Source organism: Camellia sinensis, chromosome 6 (assembly GCF_055761805.1).
Source record: "Camellia sinensis isolate YWXY chromosome 6, ASM5576180v1, whole genome shotgun sequence".
Lineage (NCBI taxonomy): Eukaryota > Viridiplantae > Streptophyta > Magnoliopsida > Ericales > Theaceae > Camellia > Camellia sinensis.
Window position 1 is genome coordinate 171,477,296 of NC_138966.1, and position 17,494 is coordinate 171,494,789.

The 17,494-nt window shown below is 40.0% G+C and overlaps 3 protein-coding genes across 3 annotated transcripts; all 3 read right to left on the bottom strand.

The window, feature by feature from the left end:
• Positions 1 to 2,997: 2,997 nt before the first annotated feature.
• Positions 2,998 to 3,426, bottom strand: LOC145793811 (uncharacterized). The gene has a single exon (XM_082876683.1). The coding sequence runs from the start codon at positions 3,424 to 3,426 to the stop codon at positions 2,998 to 3,000; it is 429 nt and encodes a 142-aa protein (XP_082732809.1).
• A 1,110-nt stretch (positions 3,427 to 4,536) lies between these two features.
• Positions 4,537 to 6,267, bottom strand: LOC145793812 (uncharacterized). Its single transcript, XM_082876684.1, has one exon. The coding sequence runs from the start codon at positions 6,265 to 6,267 to the stop codon at positions 4,537 to 4,539; it is 1,731 nt and encodes a 576-aa protein (XP_082732810.1).
• A 280-nt stretch (positions 6,268 to 6,547) lies between these two features.
• On the bottom strand, positions 6,548 to 13,399 carry LOC145793813 (uncharacterized). The gene is made up of 5 exons (XM_082876686.1): positions 12,924 to 13,399; positions 11,648 to 12,824; positions 9,122 to 9,838; positions 7,609 to 7,664; positions 6,548 to 7,142 (listed from the first exon to the last, which is right to left on the bottom strand). The coding sequence occupies exons 1-5, from the start codon at positions 13,397 to 13,399 to the stop codon at positions 6,548 to 6,550; spliced, it is 3,021 nt and encodes a 1,006-aa protein (XP_082732812.1).
• Between the last annotated feature and the right edge of the window lie 4,095 nt (positions 13,400 to 17,494).

The following is a 17,494-nucleotide window of genomic DNA, read 5'->3' on the forward strand; positions in this document are numbered from 1 at the left end:
CCCTATAGAATGGCCCCAGCTGAACTTAGGGAGTTGAAGGTGCAATTACAAGAGCTGTTCGACAAGGGTTTTATTAGGCCAAGCATTTTACCCTGGGGAGCCCCATTTCTATCTGTTAAGAAAAAGGATGGTACACTTTGCCTATGTGTCGACTACCGAGAACTGAACAAGGTAACCATCAAGAACAAGTACCCATTGCCGATGATCGATGATTTACTTAATCAACTACAAGGAGCACGAGTCTTTTCAAAAATTGACCTCAGGTCAGGCTACCATCTGTCACAACCCAACCCTAGGGCTTAGAGTTGGAATCGTGACTTAGTAACTTTCTTACTCGAGGCAAATTAAGCTGCGCAAGCGAAAATAATAAAAAATAATTAACCAGAAATTTTACTTTATACTACTATTTAAAAAAAAAAAAAAAGAAAATACATTTCTAGGACTTTCATTATTTTATTATTCAGTGACCAGCCCCGAATAGAGACAAAATGATGTAAAAATATATATATATAAAAAAAAAAAAGATAAAATAGTGGTTTAACAACAGTCCATGAGCAGGTTCCATTTCGTGGGGTTATGGATTTTCCTTACATCTCGTCACCTGAAAGGGTAACAGCTATAAGCACACAGCAGAGTGAGAAATATTATGCCAAGAGTGTAGGGAATACAAAATATTCAAGGATAATTAGTTAGGCTAAAATATTTGCATTTTTTAATTTAAAATGACAATTTATTTAAAGTGGCAGAATACAGAAATCATAAATAATCATAACCACGGTATAAAACAGGACAGAACAGAAGTCACAGAAGTGACAGCCAAAACAGAGCTCAATGGATCCATGACAAACAGAGGACCATAAAGTGGTCAACCAGAGGCCAGTGGTTATTTAAGTCCCCCAAGGCGTAGGACTCCCGTGGTGGTATTTACAAAACATAATTGTTTATAAGGTTATAGTCAAATATATTCTAAAATTTAAACAAACATATCCATGGGTTTCCTTTTAAGTAAATAGAGTTTAGAAAGTAACCCACGAAACTAAAATATTTATAAAACATAACTTTTATTTATATAACTTAAAATATAGCTTGTATAAAATAAGTTATGGTAACTCAAAACATTCGTAAAACATGTAATGGTAAATCAAGGTATAACATAACTCACCTTAATTATAACCCTTAGCCTTACTTTATTATCAGAACTTCCCTACTGTAGATTCCTTACACTCACTTACGTACCTCTCTCTCTCTCTCAGCTTCCCCTCTTTCTTTTGTTCTTTCGTTTTTTTCTCTCCTAATTCGCAACACCTTGCCCCTTATATATTATTATCCGACCCATGATAGACAGCCACGTACCCCTCTCTCTCTCGAGGTCATCATGATGCTATGTGATTGAGCTTTAATTGTGGATTCAATATAAGATTTGAATCTTTTTAGGATAAGATTAAATCTTATACTTGGGCCCTTTTCTTTCTTTGTTTTTCTTTTGGGCCGAAATTCACCAGCAGTTGCTGGGCCAACAATTTTCATTTCCTTTTCTTTTTATTCATTTATTCCTTTGTTTTGATGTTAAACTTTTTCAATGTTCCTAATTTAAATTACATCTTATTTTATTTTACTTTACAGATGATTATTATTATTCTTGTTAGCAATATTATTATTTATTTATTATCTTTAGTTTGACCCAATTAATATTACAATTTCGTAAATGTGTTAATTTGCTCCCAAAAATAATTCCCAATTAATCCTATAATGCAATGCCAAATTAGATTTATATATTTATTTATTTAATAGTTTATCATCACATGCCATTAGAATTATAGATATGACTCTAAATATTTATGTGGACTTAATTAAACGTTCGGGGTGTCACATTTCTCCCCTTCAAATTAGAAGTTTGTCCTGAAACTTGACGTACCTTAACTTTCGAAGAGGTGTGGGTATTTAGCTCGCATTTGTTCTTCGGTTTCCCATGTAGCTTCTTCGATGCGATGGTTTCGCCATAAGACCATTACTAGTGGTATGGTCTTGTTTCGGAGAACTTGATTACGATGATCGAGAATCTGCACTGGTTGTTCTTCATAGGTGAGATCTTCTCGAACTTCCAAGTTCTCATAGTCGATGACATGTTCTGGATCTCGGAGATACCGTCGGAGCATTGAAACGTGAAACACGTTGTGGATATTAGATAGCTCAGGAGGTAGTGCAAGGCGATAGGCTACAGGACCAATTCTTTCCAGTATCTCGAATGGCCCGATGTAACGTGGGTTTAGCTTTTCGCGCTTTCCAAATCGGATCACTCCTCTTGTTGGTGAGATTTTGAGAAACACGTGATCCCTTACTTGAAATTCCAAGTCTCGTCTTCGAGTATCCGCATAATTTTTCTGGCGGCTCTGAGCAGTGCGAATCCGCTGTTGGATGAGTTGGATTTTCTCACTTGTGACTTGCACTGTCCCCGACCTCCGCCCAGTACAGAGGCAATCGACATCTCCTTCCATATAGGGCTTCGTACGGTGCCATTCCAATGCTTGCCTGATAGCTGTTGTTATAGGCGAATTCCACCAAAGGTAGGTGCTCATCCCAGTTACCTTTGAGGTCCAATACGCATACACGTAACATGTCTTCTAACGTCTGGATTGTTCTTTCGGATTGTCCATCGGTGTGTGGATGATAGGCTGTGCTGAACTTCAGTGTAGTTCCCAAAGCTTCCTGCAATTTATTTCAGAAGTGAGACACGAAACGAGGATCTCGATCAGACACGATTGATACTGGGATACCATGTAACCGAATAATCTCTTTGATATATAAAATGGCAAACTTATTCAGAGGGTACATGATTTTGATTGGCAGAAAGTGTGCTGACTTTGTTAATCGGTCTACTATAACCCATATTGCATCATTCTTTGAAAAAGACTGTGGTAGCCCGACCACGAAGTCCATAGTAATGTGTTCCCATTTCCATTCAGGAATAGAGAGTGGTTGTAGTAGCCCCGCCGGTCTCTAATATTCTGCTTTAACACGCTGGCAATGCAGACATTTGGAAACATGGTTTGCTATATCTCTTTTCATTCCGGTCCACCAATAATGTTCTTTCAGATCATGATACATCTTTGTGCTGCCAGGGTGGACTGCAAATCTCGAGTTATGAGCTTCCTCCAGTATCTTCTTCTTGAGTTCCGGGATATCGGGTATGCAAATTCGATTCTGAAATTTCAATATCCCATTGCTTATAATGAAATCAGGATCAGGTGTGTTTCCTTGTTCCTTGTACCTTTTCTTCAAGAGTTTATCTTCCCATTGGCGCGCTTTAATTTCTCCAATCAATGCAAGTTCCACGGTTACGTTGGCGAGTAACCCATTGACCTTGCGGGAAACGAGGGTGCATGCCAAGCTTATTGTTGACTTTCGGCTCAGTGCATCTGCTACCATGTTAGCTTTGCCCGGATGGTGATGGATTTCTATATCATAGTCTTTCATAAATTCCAACCACCGCCATTGCCTCATATTCAGTTCCTTCTGTATGAATAGATATTTTAGGCTCTTGTGGTCAGTATAATTTCGCAGGTTGTAGCGTAGAGATAATGACGCCAGATTTTGAGAGCAAAGATCACCTCAGCCAATTCCAAATTGTGAGTCGGGTAGTTCTTCTCGTGAGTCTTCAATTGTTGTGACACATAAGCAATGACTTTTCCGTCTTGCATAGGAATGCAACCCAACCCATTGTATGAGGCATCACTATAAATTACGAACCCATCTGTTCCGGTAGGGCGTGCTAGTATAGGGGCTGACACAAGTCGACTTTTTAATTCTTGAAAGCAACGCTCCTGCTTATCAGTCCATTCAAAGGGTGTGTTCTTTTGAGTTAGCTGGGTCAAGGGCGATGCTATCTTTGAGAAATCTTGCACGAAGCGTCGATAATAGCCAGCTAGACCCAAGAAACTTCAGATTTCTGACACATTAGTAGGTCGTGGCCAGTCCACGATTGCTGCAATTTTTTGGGGGTCAACCGAGATGCCGTCTTTGTTAATGATGTGACCGAGAAAGTGTACACTAGTGATCCAGAATTCGCATTTCTTCAACTTGGCATAGAGTTTATGATCACCTAGTGTTTGTAGAACCATTCGCAAGTGCCGCTCATGAGCTTCTGGCGACTTGGAGTATATGAGGATGCTGTCAATGAAGACGATGACGAACTCACCAAGGTAGGGTTTGAACACTCTATTCATGAGGTCCATGAAGGCTGCTGGGGCATTTGTGACGCCAAAAGGCATGACGAGAAATTCGTAGTGCCCGTAACGGGTTCTGAAGGCAGTCTTTTCAATACTTTCCGTTTTAACCTTTAGTTGATGGTAGCCAGAACGTAAGTCAATGTTGGAAAATACTTGTGCGCCTTGAAGTTGATCGAACAAGTCATCGATTCGCGGCAGAGGATATCGATTCTTGATGGTGACCTTGTTCAGCTCCCGGTAATCGATGCATAATCTCATCGTGCCATCCTTTTTCTTCACGAACAATACTGGAGCTCCCCAAAGTGAGGTACTAGGTCGGATAAAACCTTTGTCCAGGAGTTCCTAGAGTTGAGTCTTCAGCTCTTTCAATTCTATCATCGACATGCGATAAGGAGTTTTTTGATATAGGTTGCGTGCCAGGTTGGGTTTCAATGGTGAATTCGATCTCCCGATCAACTGGAATACCAGGTAGATCTTCAAGAAAGACATCTGGGAATTCTCGAACTACGGGAATTGCATCAACGGTAGGGGCCTCTTTTTGTATATCAATCACATAACAAATATAACTGCCACAACCCTTTCTTAGAAGTCGTTGGGCCGCCATGGAGGATATGATACCGGAAGGGTTAGAAACTTCAGCCCCATCAAAGACAATTTCGGGTTGGTTTGGTAATTTGAGGGAGACCTTTTTGGCTTTACAACCGATAGAGGCATGGTTGGCAGCCAGCCAATCCATACCTAAGATTACATCAAAGTTTCCAATGCGGAGGGGAATCAAGTCTACATATAAGGTTTTGCCTTTTAGGAATACAATACAAAATCTGTACACATCAGTACTACAGGCAGACTTAACAGAAGGAAAAGAAACAGACAATGTATATCCTAATGGTTTGGGTGTTGATGTCAGTTTGGCAGCAAAGTGTGGTGCAACAAAAGAATGAGTTGACCCAAAGTCAATAAGGACATGAGCTAAAAGACCACAGACAGAAAGTGTACCTGACACAACATTTTCGGTAACTTCCGGTTTTCCAGGTACCAAGGCGAAAGCCCGACCGTGGCGGGTTTGGTCCTTCTTTTCTCCTCCAGGTCCTGCGGGTCTCCTGACTCGGCCAGAGGGGCTGGCTGTAAGATTAACCATCTTTGGACAATCCCTTAGCAACTGGCCAAACTGCTCGCATCTAAAACATGCTCCCGTGTCTTGATGGCATTGTCCCCAATGAATCCTCCCACAAGTGGGGCAAGTTGGAATAGTGCCACCTCGGGGGTTGGTAGGACCGTGGTGGCCTGAGCTGGTTGTGCCCATGTTCACCTTTTTATGAGGTGCAACACCGAGTCTTCTGTTATCTCTTTCCCAGAATCGCTTCTTGTAGCTTGGTTCTCCGGAACGCGAGGCTTTAATTCCCTTTTCTGCTATGTACGCCTGGTCCACCACTTCTGCATAGGTTGGAAATTTCAAGACTTCAAGCCTGTCTTTAATTCCAGCATCTAATCCTACTTCAAATTTTCTTGCTTTTCGAGTTTCGCTGGGAATGACATATGTTGCAAATCGAGCGAGTTGTGTGAACTTGCTCTCATATTCGGCCACCGTCATGGTTCCTTGCTTAAGATGTATGAATTCAGATGCCTTCTGTTCTTGCAATGAATCTGGAAAGTATTTTTCGTAGAATACTTCCAAGAATCTCGCCCAAGTCGTAATTTCTTCTTTGGCCAGAGTGAGAAGCCACCATTCTTGTGCATTGTCTTTGAAAGTGAAAGTGGCGAAAGTTACCTTTTGCCTCTCGGTGCACGGTAGGGCACGAAAAATCTTTTCCATGTCTTTAACCCAAGCATCTGCTACCATTGGGTCTGAGCCGCCGGTAAATGTGGTGGGTTTCAGATCCTGGAACTGTTTTATGGTAATCGGCCCCTCTTGCCGTCCCGGCGTCCCATTGGTGATGTTAGCTTGAAAGGCTTGTAGAAAACTAGCAACCGCTTTTTCCATTACTCTTTCCATCGATTCCGTACCACTAACTGATGACTCACTTCCATTACCATTAGACATTCTACAAGCAATAAACGAGGTATTATATTTTCAACGCAGCATATATATATAGCACAACATGTAGTACACTTTATATTTATATAAACTGCCAACATTACACATTTTTGTTTATTTATTTATTTTACAATTCATATTACATTAGCCGGAATATGTTGGTGTCCCATCCCTGTGGTAAACAAAACAAAAGTCAACAAAAAGGGGATTAGAACATATCAAGATCAGCATACAAAAGATTTTCCACTAGCCAGATCTAGAGTAGTGGGTCAGATGGGCCGAAAAACTAGGGGAAATAGTGCTGCATAAAAAGCTCAAACTCCCACCCCAACTGGACTACACCAAAACACATCCATGCTACCTGAACCGTAAAAATAGGGATAGACCATATATGACCTACAAATACTGGGTTGACAATCCAAACAGGTGTCTCAACATATGACAGATCATTTTCGAAGTCAACATTTGGAATATTAATGATCTCCAGTGGGTTAGGGACTGTGGTGACAATATAATCCTCGGGGTACATGTTCCCCCTCCTGGATGCAAACTCTGGGGGTAGAGGGCCTATAATATAATGCGGGCGGTCATGACCCAGGGCGACGCCAAGGACGCGAGATGGTCCGAGAAAACGTCTGCGTGTATGGACAAGACTGTGCCTCCATAATAAGTGTGGGACGTCGGTAGGGTCAACCTGGATATAAATTGGCCGACCCATCAACCGGCCAAGACCTGGGTGTAATTCCATGACTATTTCCTCAGAATCTCCCCAACCCTCAGGTGAGGTGGGGGCGGGGGCAGGGTTTTCGGCTAAAATTTCATCTAAGTTGATGGCCTGGAGATCATTCCAAAAAGCATCATCATGGTAAATCTCTGACATCCTACAACACCAGAATAAACGTGAGATTTTACACAGGAAAACTAATGTTACAGGTAAATATTTATTATTATATTATTTTATTTTATTTTGATTTTACCATATATATATACATATTTTTTTTTAGCTACATGGGTTTAGTTATAGATTGACTTATAACCCCCCCCCCCCCCTTTTTTTTTGAACCGTTGCCCTGATACCACCTTTGTCACAACCCAACCCTAGGGCTTAGAGTTGGGATAATGACTTAGTAACTTTCTCACTCGAGGCAAATTAAGCTGCGCAAGCGAAAATAATAAAAAATAATTAAACAGAAATTTTACTTTATACTACTATTTTAAAAAAAAAAAACATTTTTAGAGCTTTCATTATTTTATTATTCAGTGACCAGCTCTGAATAGAGACAAAAGGAAGTAAAAATATAAAAAAAAAAAAAAAAAAAAAGAAAGATAAAATAGTGGTTTAACAACAGTCCATGAGCAGGTTCCATTTCGTGGGGTTTTGGATTTCCCTTACATCTCGTCACCTGAAAGGGTAACAGGTATAAGCACACAGCAGAGTGAGAAATATTATTCCAAGAGTGTAGGGAATACAAAATATTCAAGGATAATTAGTTAGGCTAAAATATTTGCATATTTTAATTTAAAATGACAATTTATTTAAAGTGACAGAATACAGAAATCATAAATAATCATAACCACGGTATAAAACAGGACAGAACAGAAGTCACAGAAGTGACAGCCAGAACAGAGCTCAATGGATCCATGACAAATAGAGGACCACAAAGTGGTCAAACAGAGGACAGTAGTTATTTAAGTCCCCCAAGGCGTAGGACTCCCGTGGTGATATTTACAAAACATAATTGTTTATAAGGTTATAGTCAAATATATTCTAAAATTTAAACAAACATATCCATGGGTTTCCTTTTAAGTAAATATAGTTTAGAAAGTAACCCACGTAACTAAAATATTTATAAAACATAACTTTTATTTATATAACTTAAAAAATAGCTTGTATAAAATAAGTTATGGTAACTCAAAACATTCGTAAAACATGTAATGGTAAATCAAGGTATAACATAACTCACCTTAATTATAACCCTTAGCCTTACTTTATTATCATAACTTCCCTACTATAGATTCCTTACACTCACTTACGTACCTCTCTCTCTCAGCTTCCCCTCTTTCTTTTGTTCTTTCGTTTTTTCTCTCCTAATTCGCAACACCTTGCCCCTTATATACTATTATCCGAGCCATGATAGACAGCTACGTACCCCTCTCTCTCTCGAGGTCATCATGATGCTATGTGATTGAGCTTTAATTGTGGATTCAATATAAGATTTGAATCTTTTTAGGATAAGATTAAATCTTATACTTGGGCCCTTTTCTTTCTTTGTTTTTCTTTTGGGACGAAATTCACCAGCAGCTGCTGGGCCAACAATTTTCATTTCCTTTTCTTTTTATTCATTTATTCCTTTGTTTTGATGTTAAACTTTTTCAATGTTCCTAATTTAAATTACATCTTATTTTATTTTATTTTATTTTATTTTTGTTTTCAGTATAAAATTAATCATTTTATTTTACTTTACAGATTATTATTATTATTCTTGTTAGCAATATTATTATTTATTTATTATCTTTAGTTTGACCCAATTAATATTACAATTCAATAAATGTGTTAATTTGCTCCCAAAAATAATTCCCAATTAATCCTATAATCCTATGCCAAATTAGATTTATATATTTATTTATTTATTTAATAGTTTATCATCACATGCCATTAGAATTATAGATATGACTCTAAATATTTATGTGGACTTAATTAAACGTTCGGGGTGTCACATTTCTCCCCTTCAAATTAGGAGTTTGTCCTGAAACTTGACGTACCTTAACTTTCGAAGAGGTGTGGGTATTTAGCTCGCATTTGTTCTTCGGTTTCCCATGTAGCTTCTTCGATGCGATGGTTTCGCCATAAGACCTTTACCAGTTGTATGGTCTTGTTTCGGAGAACTTGATTACGATGATCGAGAATCTGCACTGGTTGTTCTTCGTAGGTGAGATCTTCTCGAACTTCCAAGTTCTCATAGTCGATGACATGTTCTGGATCTCGGAGATACCGTCGGAGCATTGAAACGTGAAACACGTTGTGGATATTAGATAGCTCAGAAGGTAGTGCAAGGCGATAGGCTACAGGACCAATTCTTTCCAGTATCTCGAATGGCCCGATGTAACGTGGGTTTAGCTTTTCGCACTTTCCAAATCGGATCACTCCTCTTGTTGGTGAGATTTTGAGAAACACATGATCCCCTACTTGAAATTCCAAGTCTCGTCTCCGAGTATCCGCATAACTTTTCTGGCAGCTCTGAGCAGTGCGAATCCGCTGTTGGATGAGTTGGATTTTCTCACTTGTGACTTGCACGATATCGGGGCCTAACAATTTCCTGTCCCCGACCTCCGCCCAGTACAGAGGCAATCGACATCTCCTTCCATATAAGGCTTCGTATGGCGCCATTCCAATGTTTGCTTGATAGCTGTTGTTATAGGCGAATTCCACCAAAGGTAGGTGCTCATTCCAGTTACCTTTGAGGTCCAATACGCATACACGTAACATGTCTTCTAACGTCTGGATTGTTCTTTTGGATTGTCCATCGGTCTGTGGATGATAGGTCGTGCTGAACTTCAGTGTAGTTCCCAAAGCATCCTATAATTTATTCCAGAAGTGAGACACGAAACGAGGATCTCGATCAAACACGATTGATACTGGGATACCATGTAACCGAATAATCTCTTTGATATATAAAGTGGCAAAACTTATTCAGAGGGTACATGATTTTGATTGGCAGAAAGTGTGCTGACTTTGTTAATCGGTCTACTATAACCCATATTGCATCATTCTTTGAAAAAGACTGTGGTAGCCCGACCACGAAGTCCATAGTAATGTATTCCCATTTCCATTCAGGAATAGGGAGTGGTTGCAGTAGCGCCGCCGGTCTCTGATGTTCTGCTTTAACACGCTGGCAATGCAGACATTTGGAAACATGGTTTGCTATATCTCTTTTCATTCCGGTCCACCAATAATGTTCTTTCAGATCATGATACATCTTTGTGTTGCCAGGGTGGACTGCAAATCTCGAGTTATGAGCTTCCTCCAGTATCTTCTTCTTGAGTTCCGGGATATCGGGTATGCAAATTCGATTCTGAAATTTCAATATCCCATTGCTTATAATGAAATCAGGATCAGGCGTGTTTCCTTGTTCCTCGTACCTTTTCTTCAAGAGTTTATCTTCCCATTGGCGCGCTTTAATTTCTCCAATCAATGCAAGTTCCACGGTTACGTTGGCGAGTAACCCATTGACCTTACGGGAAACGAGGGTGCATGCCAAGCTTATTGTTGACTTTCGGCTCAGTGCGTCTGCTACCACGTTAGCTTTGCCCGGATGGTGATGGATTTCTATATCATAGTCTTTCATAAATTTCAACCATCGCCGTTGCCTCATATTCAGTTCCTTCTGTGTGAATAGATATTTTAGGCTCTTGTGGTCAGTATAATTTCGCAGGTTGTAGCGTAGAGATAATGACGCTAGATTTTGAGAGCAAAGATCACCGCAGCCAATTCCAAATTGTGAGTCGGGTAGTTCTTCTCATGAGTCTTCAATTGTCGTGACACATAAGCAATGACTTTTCCGTCTTGCATGAGAATGCAACCCAACCCATTGTATGAGGCATCACTATAAATTACGAACCCATCTGCTCCGGTAGGGAGTGCTAGTATAGAGGCTGACACAAGTCGACTTTTTAATTCTTGAAAGCAACGCTCCTGTTTATCAGTCCATTCAAAGGGTGTGTTCTTTTGAGTTAGCTGGGTCAAGGGCGATGCTATCTTTGAGAAATCTTGCACGAAGCGTCGATAATAGCCAGCTAGACCCAAGAAACTTCAGATTTCTGACACATTAGTAGGTCGTGGCCAGTCCACGATTGCTGCAACTTTTTGGGCGTCAACCGAGATGCCGTCCTTGTTAATGACGTGACCGAGAAAGTGTACACTAGTGATCCAGAATTCGCATTTCTTCAACTTGGCATAGAGTTTATGATCACCTAGTGTTTGTAGAACCATTCGCAAGTGCCGCTCATGAGCTTATGGTGACTTGGAGTATATAAGGATGTTGTCAATGAAGACGATGACGAACTCATCAAGGTAGGGTTTGAACACTCTGTTCATGAGGTCCATGAAGGCTGCTGGGGCATTTGTGACGCCAAAAGGCATGACGAGAAATTCGTAGTGCCCGTAACGGGTTCTGAAGGCAGTCTTTTCAATACTTTCCGTTTTAACCTTTAGTTGATGGTAGCCAGAACGTAAGTCAATGTCGGAAAATACTTGTGCGCCTTGAAGTTGATCGAACAAGTCATCGATTCGCGGCAGAGGATATCGATTCTTGATGGTGACCTTGTTCAGCTCCCGGTAATCGATGCATAATCTCATCGTGCCATCCTTTTTCTTCACGAACAATACTGGAGCTCCCCAAAGTGAGGTACTAGGTCGGATAAAACCTTTGTCCAGGAGTTCCTGGAGTTGAGTCTTCAGCTCTTTCAATTCTATCATCGACATGCGATAAGGAGTTTTTGATATAGGCTGCGTGCCAGGTTGGGTTTCAATGGTGAATTCGATCTCCCGATCAACTGGAATACCAGGTAGATCTTCAAGAAAGACATCTGGGAATTCTCGAACTACGGGAATTGCATCAACGATAGGGGCCTCTTTTTGTATATCAATCACATAACAAATATAACTGCCACAACCCTTTCTTAGAAGTCGTTGGGCCGCCATGGAGGATATGATACCGGAAGGGTTAGAAACTTCAGCCCCATCAAAGACAATTTCGGGTTGGTTTGGTAATTTGAGGGAGACCTTTTTGGCTTTACAATCGATAGAGGCGTTGTTAGCAGCCGGCCAATCCATACCTAAGATTACATCAAAGTTTCCAATGCGGAGGGGAATCAAGTCTACATATAAGGTTTTGCCTTTTAGGAATACAATACAAAATCTGTACACATCAGTACTACAGGCAGACTTAACAGAAGGAAAAGAAACAGACAATGTATATCCTAATGGTTTGGGTGTTGATGTCAGTTTGGCAGCAAAGTGTGGTGCAACAAAAGAATGAGTTGACCCAAAGTCAATAAGGACATGAGCTAAAAGACCACAGACATAAAGTGTACCTGACACAACATTTTCGGTAACTTCCGGTTTTCCAGGTACCAAGGCGAAAGCCCGACCTTGGCGGGTTTGGTCCTTCTTTTCTCCTCCAGGTCCTGCGGGTCTCCTGACTCGGCCAGAGGGGCTGGCTGTAAGATTAACCATCTTTGGACAATCCCTTAGCAACTGGCCAAACTGCCCGCATCTAAAGCATGCTCCCGTGTCTGGATGGCATTGTCCCCAATGAATCCTCCCACAAGTGGGGCAAGTTGGAATAGTGCCACCTCGGGGGTTGGTAGGACCGTGGTGGCCTGAGCTGGTTGTGCCCATGTTCACCTTTTTATGAGTTGCAACACCGGGTCTTCTGTTATCTCTTTCCCAGAATCGCTTCTTGTAGCTTGGTTCTCCGGAACGCGAGGCTTTAATTCCCTTTTCTGCTATGTACGCCCGGTCCACCACTTCTGCATAGGTTGGCAATTTCAAGACTTCAAGCCTGTCTATAATTCCAGCATCTAATCCTACTTCAAATTTTCTTGCTTTTCAAGTTTCGCTGGGAATGACATATGTTGCAAATCGAGCGAGTTGTGTGAACTTGCTCTCATATTCGGCCACCGTCATGGTTCCTTGCTTAAGATGTATGAATTCAGATGCCTTCTGTTCTCGCAATGAATCTGGAAAGTATTTTTCGTAGAATACTTCCAAGAATCTCGCCCAAGTCGTAATTTCTTCTTTGGCCAGAGTGAGAAGCCACCATTCTTGTGCATTGTCTTTGAAAGTGAAAGTGGCGAAAGTTACCTTTTGCCTCTCGGTGCACGGTAGGGCACGAAAAATCTTTTCCATGTCTTTAACCCAAGCGTCTGCTACCATTGGGTCTGAGCCGCCGATAAATGTGGTGGGTTTCAGATCCTGGAACTGTTTTATGGTAATCGGCCCCTCTTGCCGTCCCGGCGTCCCATTGGTGATGTTAGCTTGCAAGGCTTGTAGAAAACTAGTAACCGCTTTTTCCATTACTCTTTCCATCGATTCCGTACCACTAACTGATGACTCACTTCCATTACCATTAGACATTCTACAAGCAATAAACGAGGTATTATATTTTCAACGCAGCATATATATATAGTACAACATGTAGTACACTTTATATTTATATAAACTGCCAACATTACACATTTTTATTTATTTATTTATTTTACAATTCATATTACATTAGCCGGAATATGTTGGTGTCCCATCCCTGTGGTAAACAAAACAAAAGTCAACAAAAAGGGGATTAGAACATATCGAGATCAGCATACAAAAGATTTTCCACTAGCCAGATCTAGAGTAGTGGGTCAGATGGGCCGAAAAACTAGGGAAAATAGCGCTGCATAAAAAGCTCAAACTCTCACCCCAACTGGACTACACCAAAACACGTCCATACTACCTGAACCGTAAAAATGGGGATAGACCGTATATGACCTACAAATACTCGGTCGACAATCCAAACAGGTGTCTCAACATATGACAGATCATTTTCGAAGTCAACATTTGGAATATTAATGATCTCCAGTGGGTTAGGGACTGTGGTGACAATATAATCCTCGGGGTACATGTTCCCCCTCCTGGATCCAAACTCTGGGGGTAGAGGGCCTATAATATAATGCGGGCGGTCGTGACCCAAGGCGACGCCAAGGACGCGAGATGGTCCGAGAAAACGTCTGCGTGTATGGACAAGACTGTGCCTCCATAATAAGTGTGGGACGTCGGTAGGGTCAACCTGGATATAAATTGGCCGACCCATCAACCGGCCAAGACCTGGGTGTAATTCCCTGACTATTTCCTCAGAATCTCCCTAACCCTCAGGTGAGGTGGGGGCGGGGGCAGGGTATTCGGCTAAAATTTTGTTTAAGTTGATGGGCTGGAGATCATTCCAAAAAGCATCATCATGGTAAATCTCTGACATCCTACAACACCAGAATAAACGTGAGATTTTACACAGGAAAACTAATGTTACAGGTAAATATTTATTATTATTTTATTTTATTTTATTTTGATTTTACCATATATATACACATATTTTTTTTTAGCTATATGGGTTTAGTTATAGATTGACTTATAACCCCCCGCCCCCCTTTTTTTTGAACCATTGCTCTGATACCACCTTTGTCACAACCCAACCCTAGGGCTTAGAGTTGGAATCGTGACTTAGTAACTTTCTTACTCGAGGCAAATTAAGCTGCGCAAGCAAAAATAATAAAAAATAATTAAACAGAAATTTTACTTTATACTACTATTTAAAAAAAAAAGAAAATACATTTCTAGGGCTTTCATTATTTTATTATTCAGTGACCAGCCCCGAATAGAGACAAAAGGAAGTAAAAATATATAATAAAAAAAAAGAAAGATAAAATAGTGGTTTAACAACAGTCCATGAGCAGGTTCTATTTCGTGGGGTTATGGATTTCCCTTACATCTCGTCACCTGAAAGGGTAACAGGTATAAGCACACAACAGAGTGAGAAATATTATTCCAAGAGTGTAGGGAATACAAAATATTCAAGGATAATTAGTTAGGCTAAAATATTTGCATATTTTAATTTAAAATGACAATTTATTTAAAGTGGCAGAATACAGAAATCATAAATAATCATAACCACGGTATAAAACAGGACAGAACAGAAGTCACAGAAGTGACAGCCAGAACAGAGCTCAATGGATCTATGACAAACAGAGGACCACAAAGTGGTCAAACAGAGGTCAGTAGTTATTTAAGTCCCCCAAGGCGTAGGACTCTCGTGGTGATATTTACAAAACATAATTGTTTATAAGATTATAGTCAAATATATTCTAAAATTTAAACAAACATATCCATGGGTTTCCTTTTAAGTAAATAGAGTTTAGAAAGTAACCCACGCAACTAAAATATTTATAAAACATAACTTTTATTTATATAACTTAAAAAATAGCTTGTATAAAATAAGTTATGGTAACTCAAAACATTCGTAAAACATGTAATGGTAAATCAAGGTATAACATAACTCACCTTAATTATAACCCTTAGCCATACTTTATTATCAGAACTTCCCTACTATAGATTCCTTACACTCACTTACGTACCTCTCTCTCTCAGCTTCCCCTCTTTCTTTTGTTCTTTCGTTTTTTTCTCTCCTAATTCGCAACACCTTGCCCCTTATATACTATTATCCGAGCCATGATAGACAGCCACGTACCCCTCTCTCTCTCTCGGTCATCATGATGCTATGTGATTGAGCTTTAATTGTGGATTCAATATAAGATTCGAATCTTTTTAGGATAAGATTAAATCTTATACTTGGGCCCTTTTCTTTCTTTGTTTTTCTTTTGGGCTGAAATTCACCAGCAGCTGCTGGGCCAACAATTTTCATTTCCTTTTCTTTTTATTCATTTATTCCTTTGTTTTGATGTTAAACTTTTTCAATGTTCCTAATTTAAATTACATCTTATTTTATTTTATTTTTGTTTTCAGTATAAAATTAATCATTTTATTTTACTTTACAGATTATTATTATTATTATTATTCTTGTTAGCAATATTATTATTTGTTTATTATCTTTAGTTTGACCCAATTAATATTACAATTCCATAAATGTATTAATTTGCTCCCAAAAATAATTCCCAATTAATCCTATAATCCAATGCCAAATCAAATTTATATATTTATTTATTTAATAGTCTATCATCACATGCCATTAGAATTATAGATATGACTCTAAACATTTATGTGGACTTAATTAAACGTTCGAGGTGTCACACCATCAGCTCAAGGTTAAAGCTGAGGATGTTGAGAAGACTGCTTTTCGGACAAGGTATGGCCACTACGAATTTTTGGTAATGCCCTTCGGAGTAACTAATGCTCCTGCAGCATTCATGGGTCTAATGAATAGGGTCTTCTAGCCGTACCTTGATGAGTTCGTGGTTGTTTTCATCGACGATATATTGATCTATTCTAGGAGTGAAATTGAGCATGAGAAGCATCTGAGACTTGCCCTACAGATTCTGAGAGATAGAAGATTATATGCCAAGTTTAGCAAGTGTGAGTTTTGGCTTCCCAGCATTTTGTTTTTGGGCCATGTGTTTTTGTGAAATGGCCGACACCGACTAATGTGTCCGAGGTTCGTAGTTTTCTGGGTTTGGCCGGTTATTATAGAAAGTTTGTGAAGGACTTTTCAAAGATTGCAATACCTTTGACGCAACTAACTCAGAAAGGAGTGGCGTATGAATGGACCGAAGATAGGGAATCAGCCTTCCTGGAGCTGAAGACGAGGTTAGTCACAGCACCAGTTCTTGTACCACCGACAGGTAATGAGGAGTTTCAGATTTATAGTGATGCATCACATAAGGGTTTGGGTTATGTATTAATGCAAGGGGGTAAAGTCATAGCATATGCATCTCGTCAATTGAAACCCCATGAGAAGAACTATCCCACCCATGATTTGGAGTTAGCAGCCGTAGTATTTGTTTTGAAGATTTGGCGTCATTACTTGTATGGAGCTTCTTGCCAAGTTTTCACAGATCACAAGAGTTTAAAGTATTTGTTCACTCAAAAAGAACTGAATATGAGGCAGAGGAGATGGCTTGAGTTAATGAAGGATTACGACATGCAGATTCAATATAATCCCGGTAAGGCAAACTTGGTGGCCGACGCGTTAAGCAGGAAGTTAGTTGAGAATTTAGCTTACTTGTCAATGATTTCAGTGGAACCGACTATCATTGAGGAAGTGAAGACCAGGCAGATAGAAGACAGATTCTTCAGGAAGGTGATTGATGAAATTGTCACCAAGCCGAGGTTAGGGTATACCGTTGAAAATCAAGAACTCAAGTTTGAAGGAAGATTGCGGGTGGCCGACGTCCCTGAGCTAAAAAGGAAGATTTTGCAGGAAGCCCATGGCTCCAGATTTGCAGTACATCCAGGGAACACCAAGATGTATCAAGACGTGAAACAGACTTTTTGGTGGCCAAATATGAAGAGAGAAATAGCCAAGTTTGTGTCTCGGTGCCTATATTTTCAACAAGTGAAAGCAGAGCACCAGAGGCCGGCAGGACTCTTTCAACCTTTGTCGATTCCCGAGTGGAAATGGGAGCACATCTCCATGGATTTTGTGGTTGGTTTGCCGAGGACGCAGAAGGGTATGGATTCAGTTTGGGT

Bases quoted from the DNA above. Each gene is read 5' to 3' on its own strand.
- LOC145793811 (XM_082876683.1), bottom strand. From the start codon at position 3,426: ATGGTAGCAGATGCACTGAGCCGAAAGTCAACAATAAGCTTGGCATGC.
- LOC145793812 (XM_082876684.1), bottom strand. From the start codon at position 6,267: ATGTCTAATGGTAATGGAAGTGAGTCATCAGTTAGTGGTACGGAATCG.
- LOC145793813 (XM_082876686.1), bottom strand. From the start codon at position 13,399: ATGTCTAATGGTAATGGAAGTGAGTCATCAGTTAGTGGTACGGAATCG. The intron at 7,665-9,121 runs GTAAAGGTCTTA...TTACCCTTTCAG, and splicing joins GAAACAAGACCATACAACTG to GTGACGAGATGTAAGGGAAA. The intron at 7,143-7,608 runs GTTGTTAAACCA...CTGGTGTTGTAG, and splicing joins ATGGAACCTGCTCATGGACT to GATGTCAGAGATTTACCATG.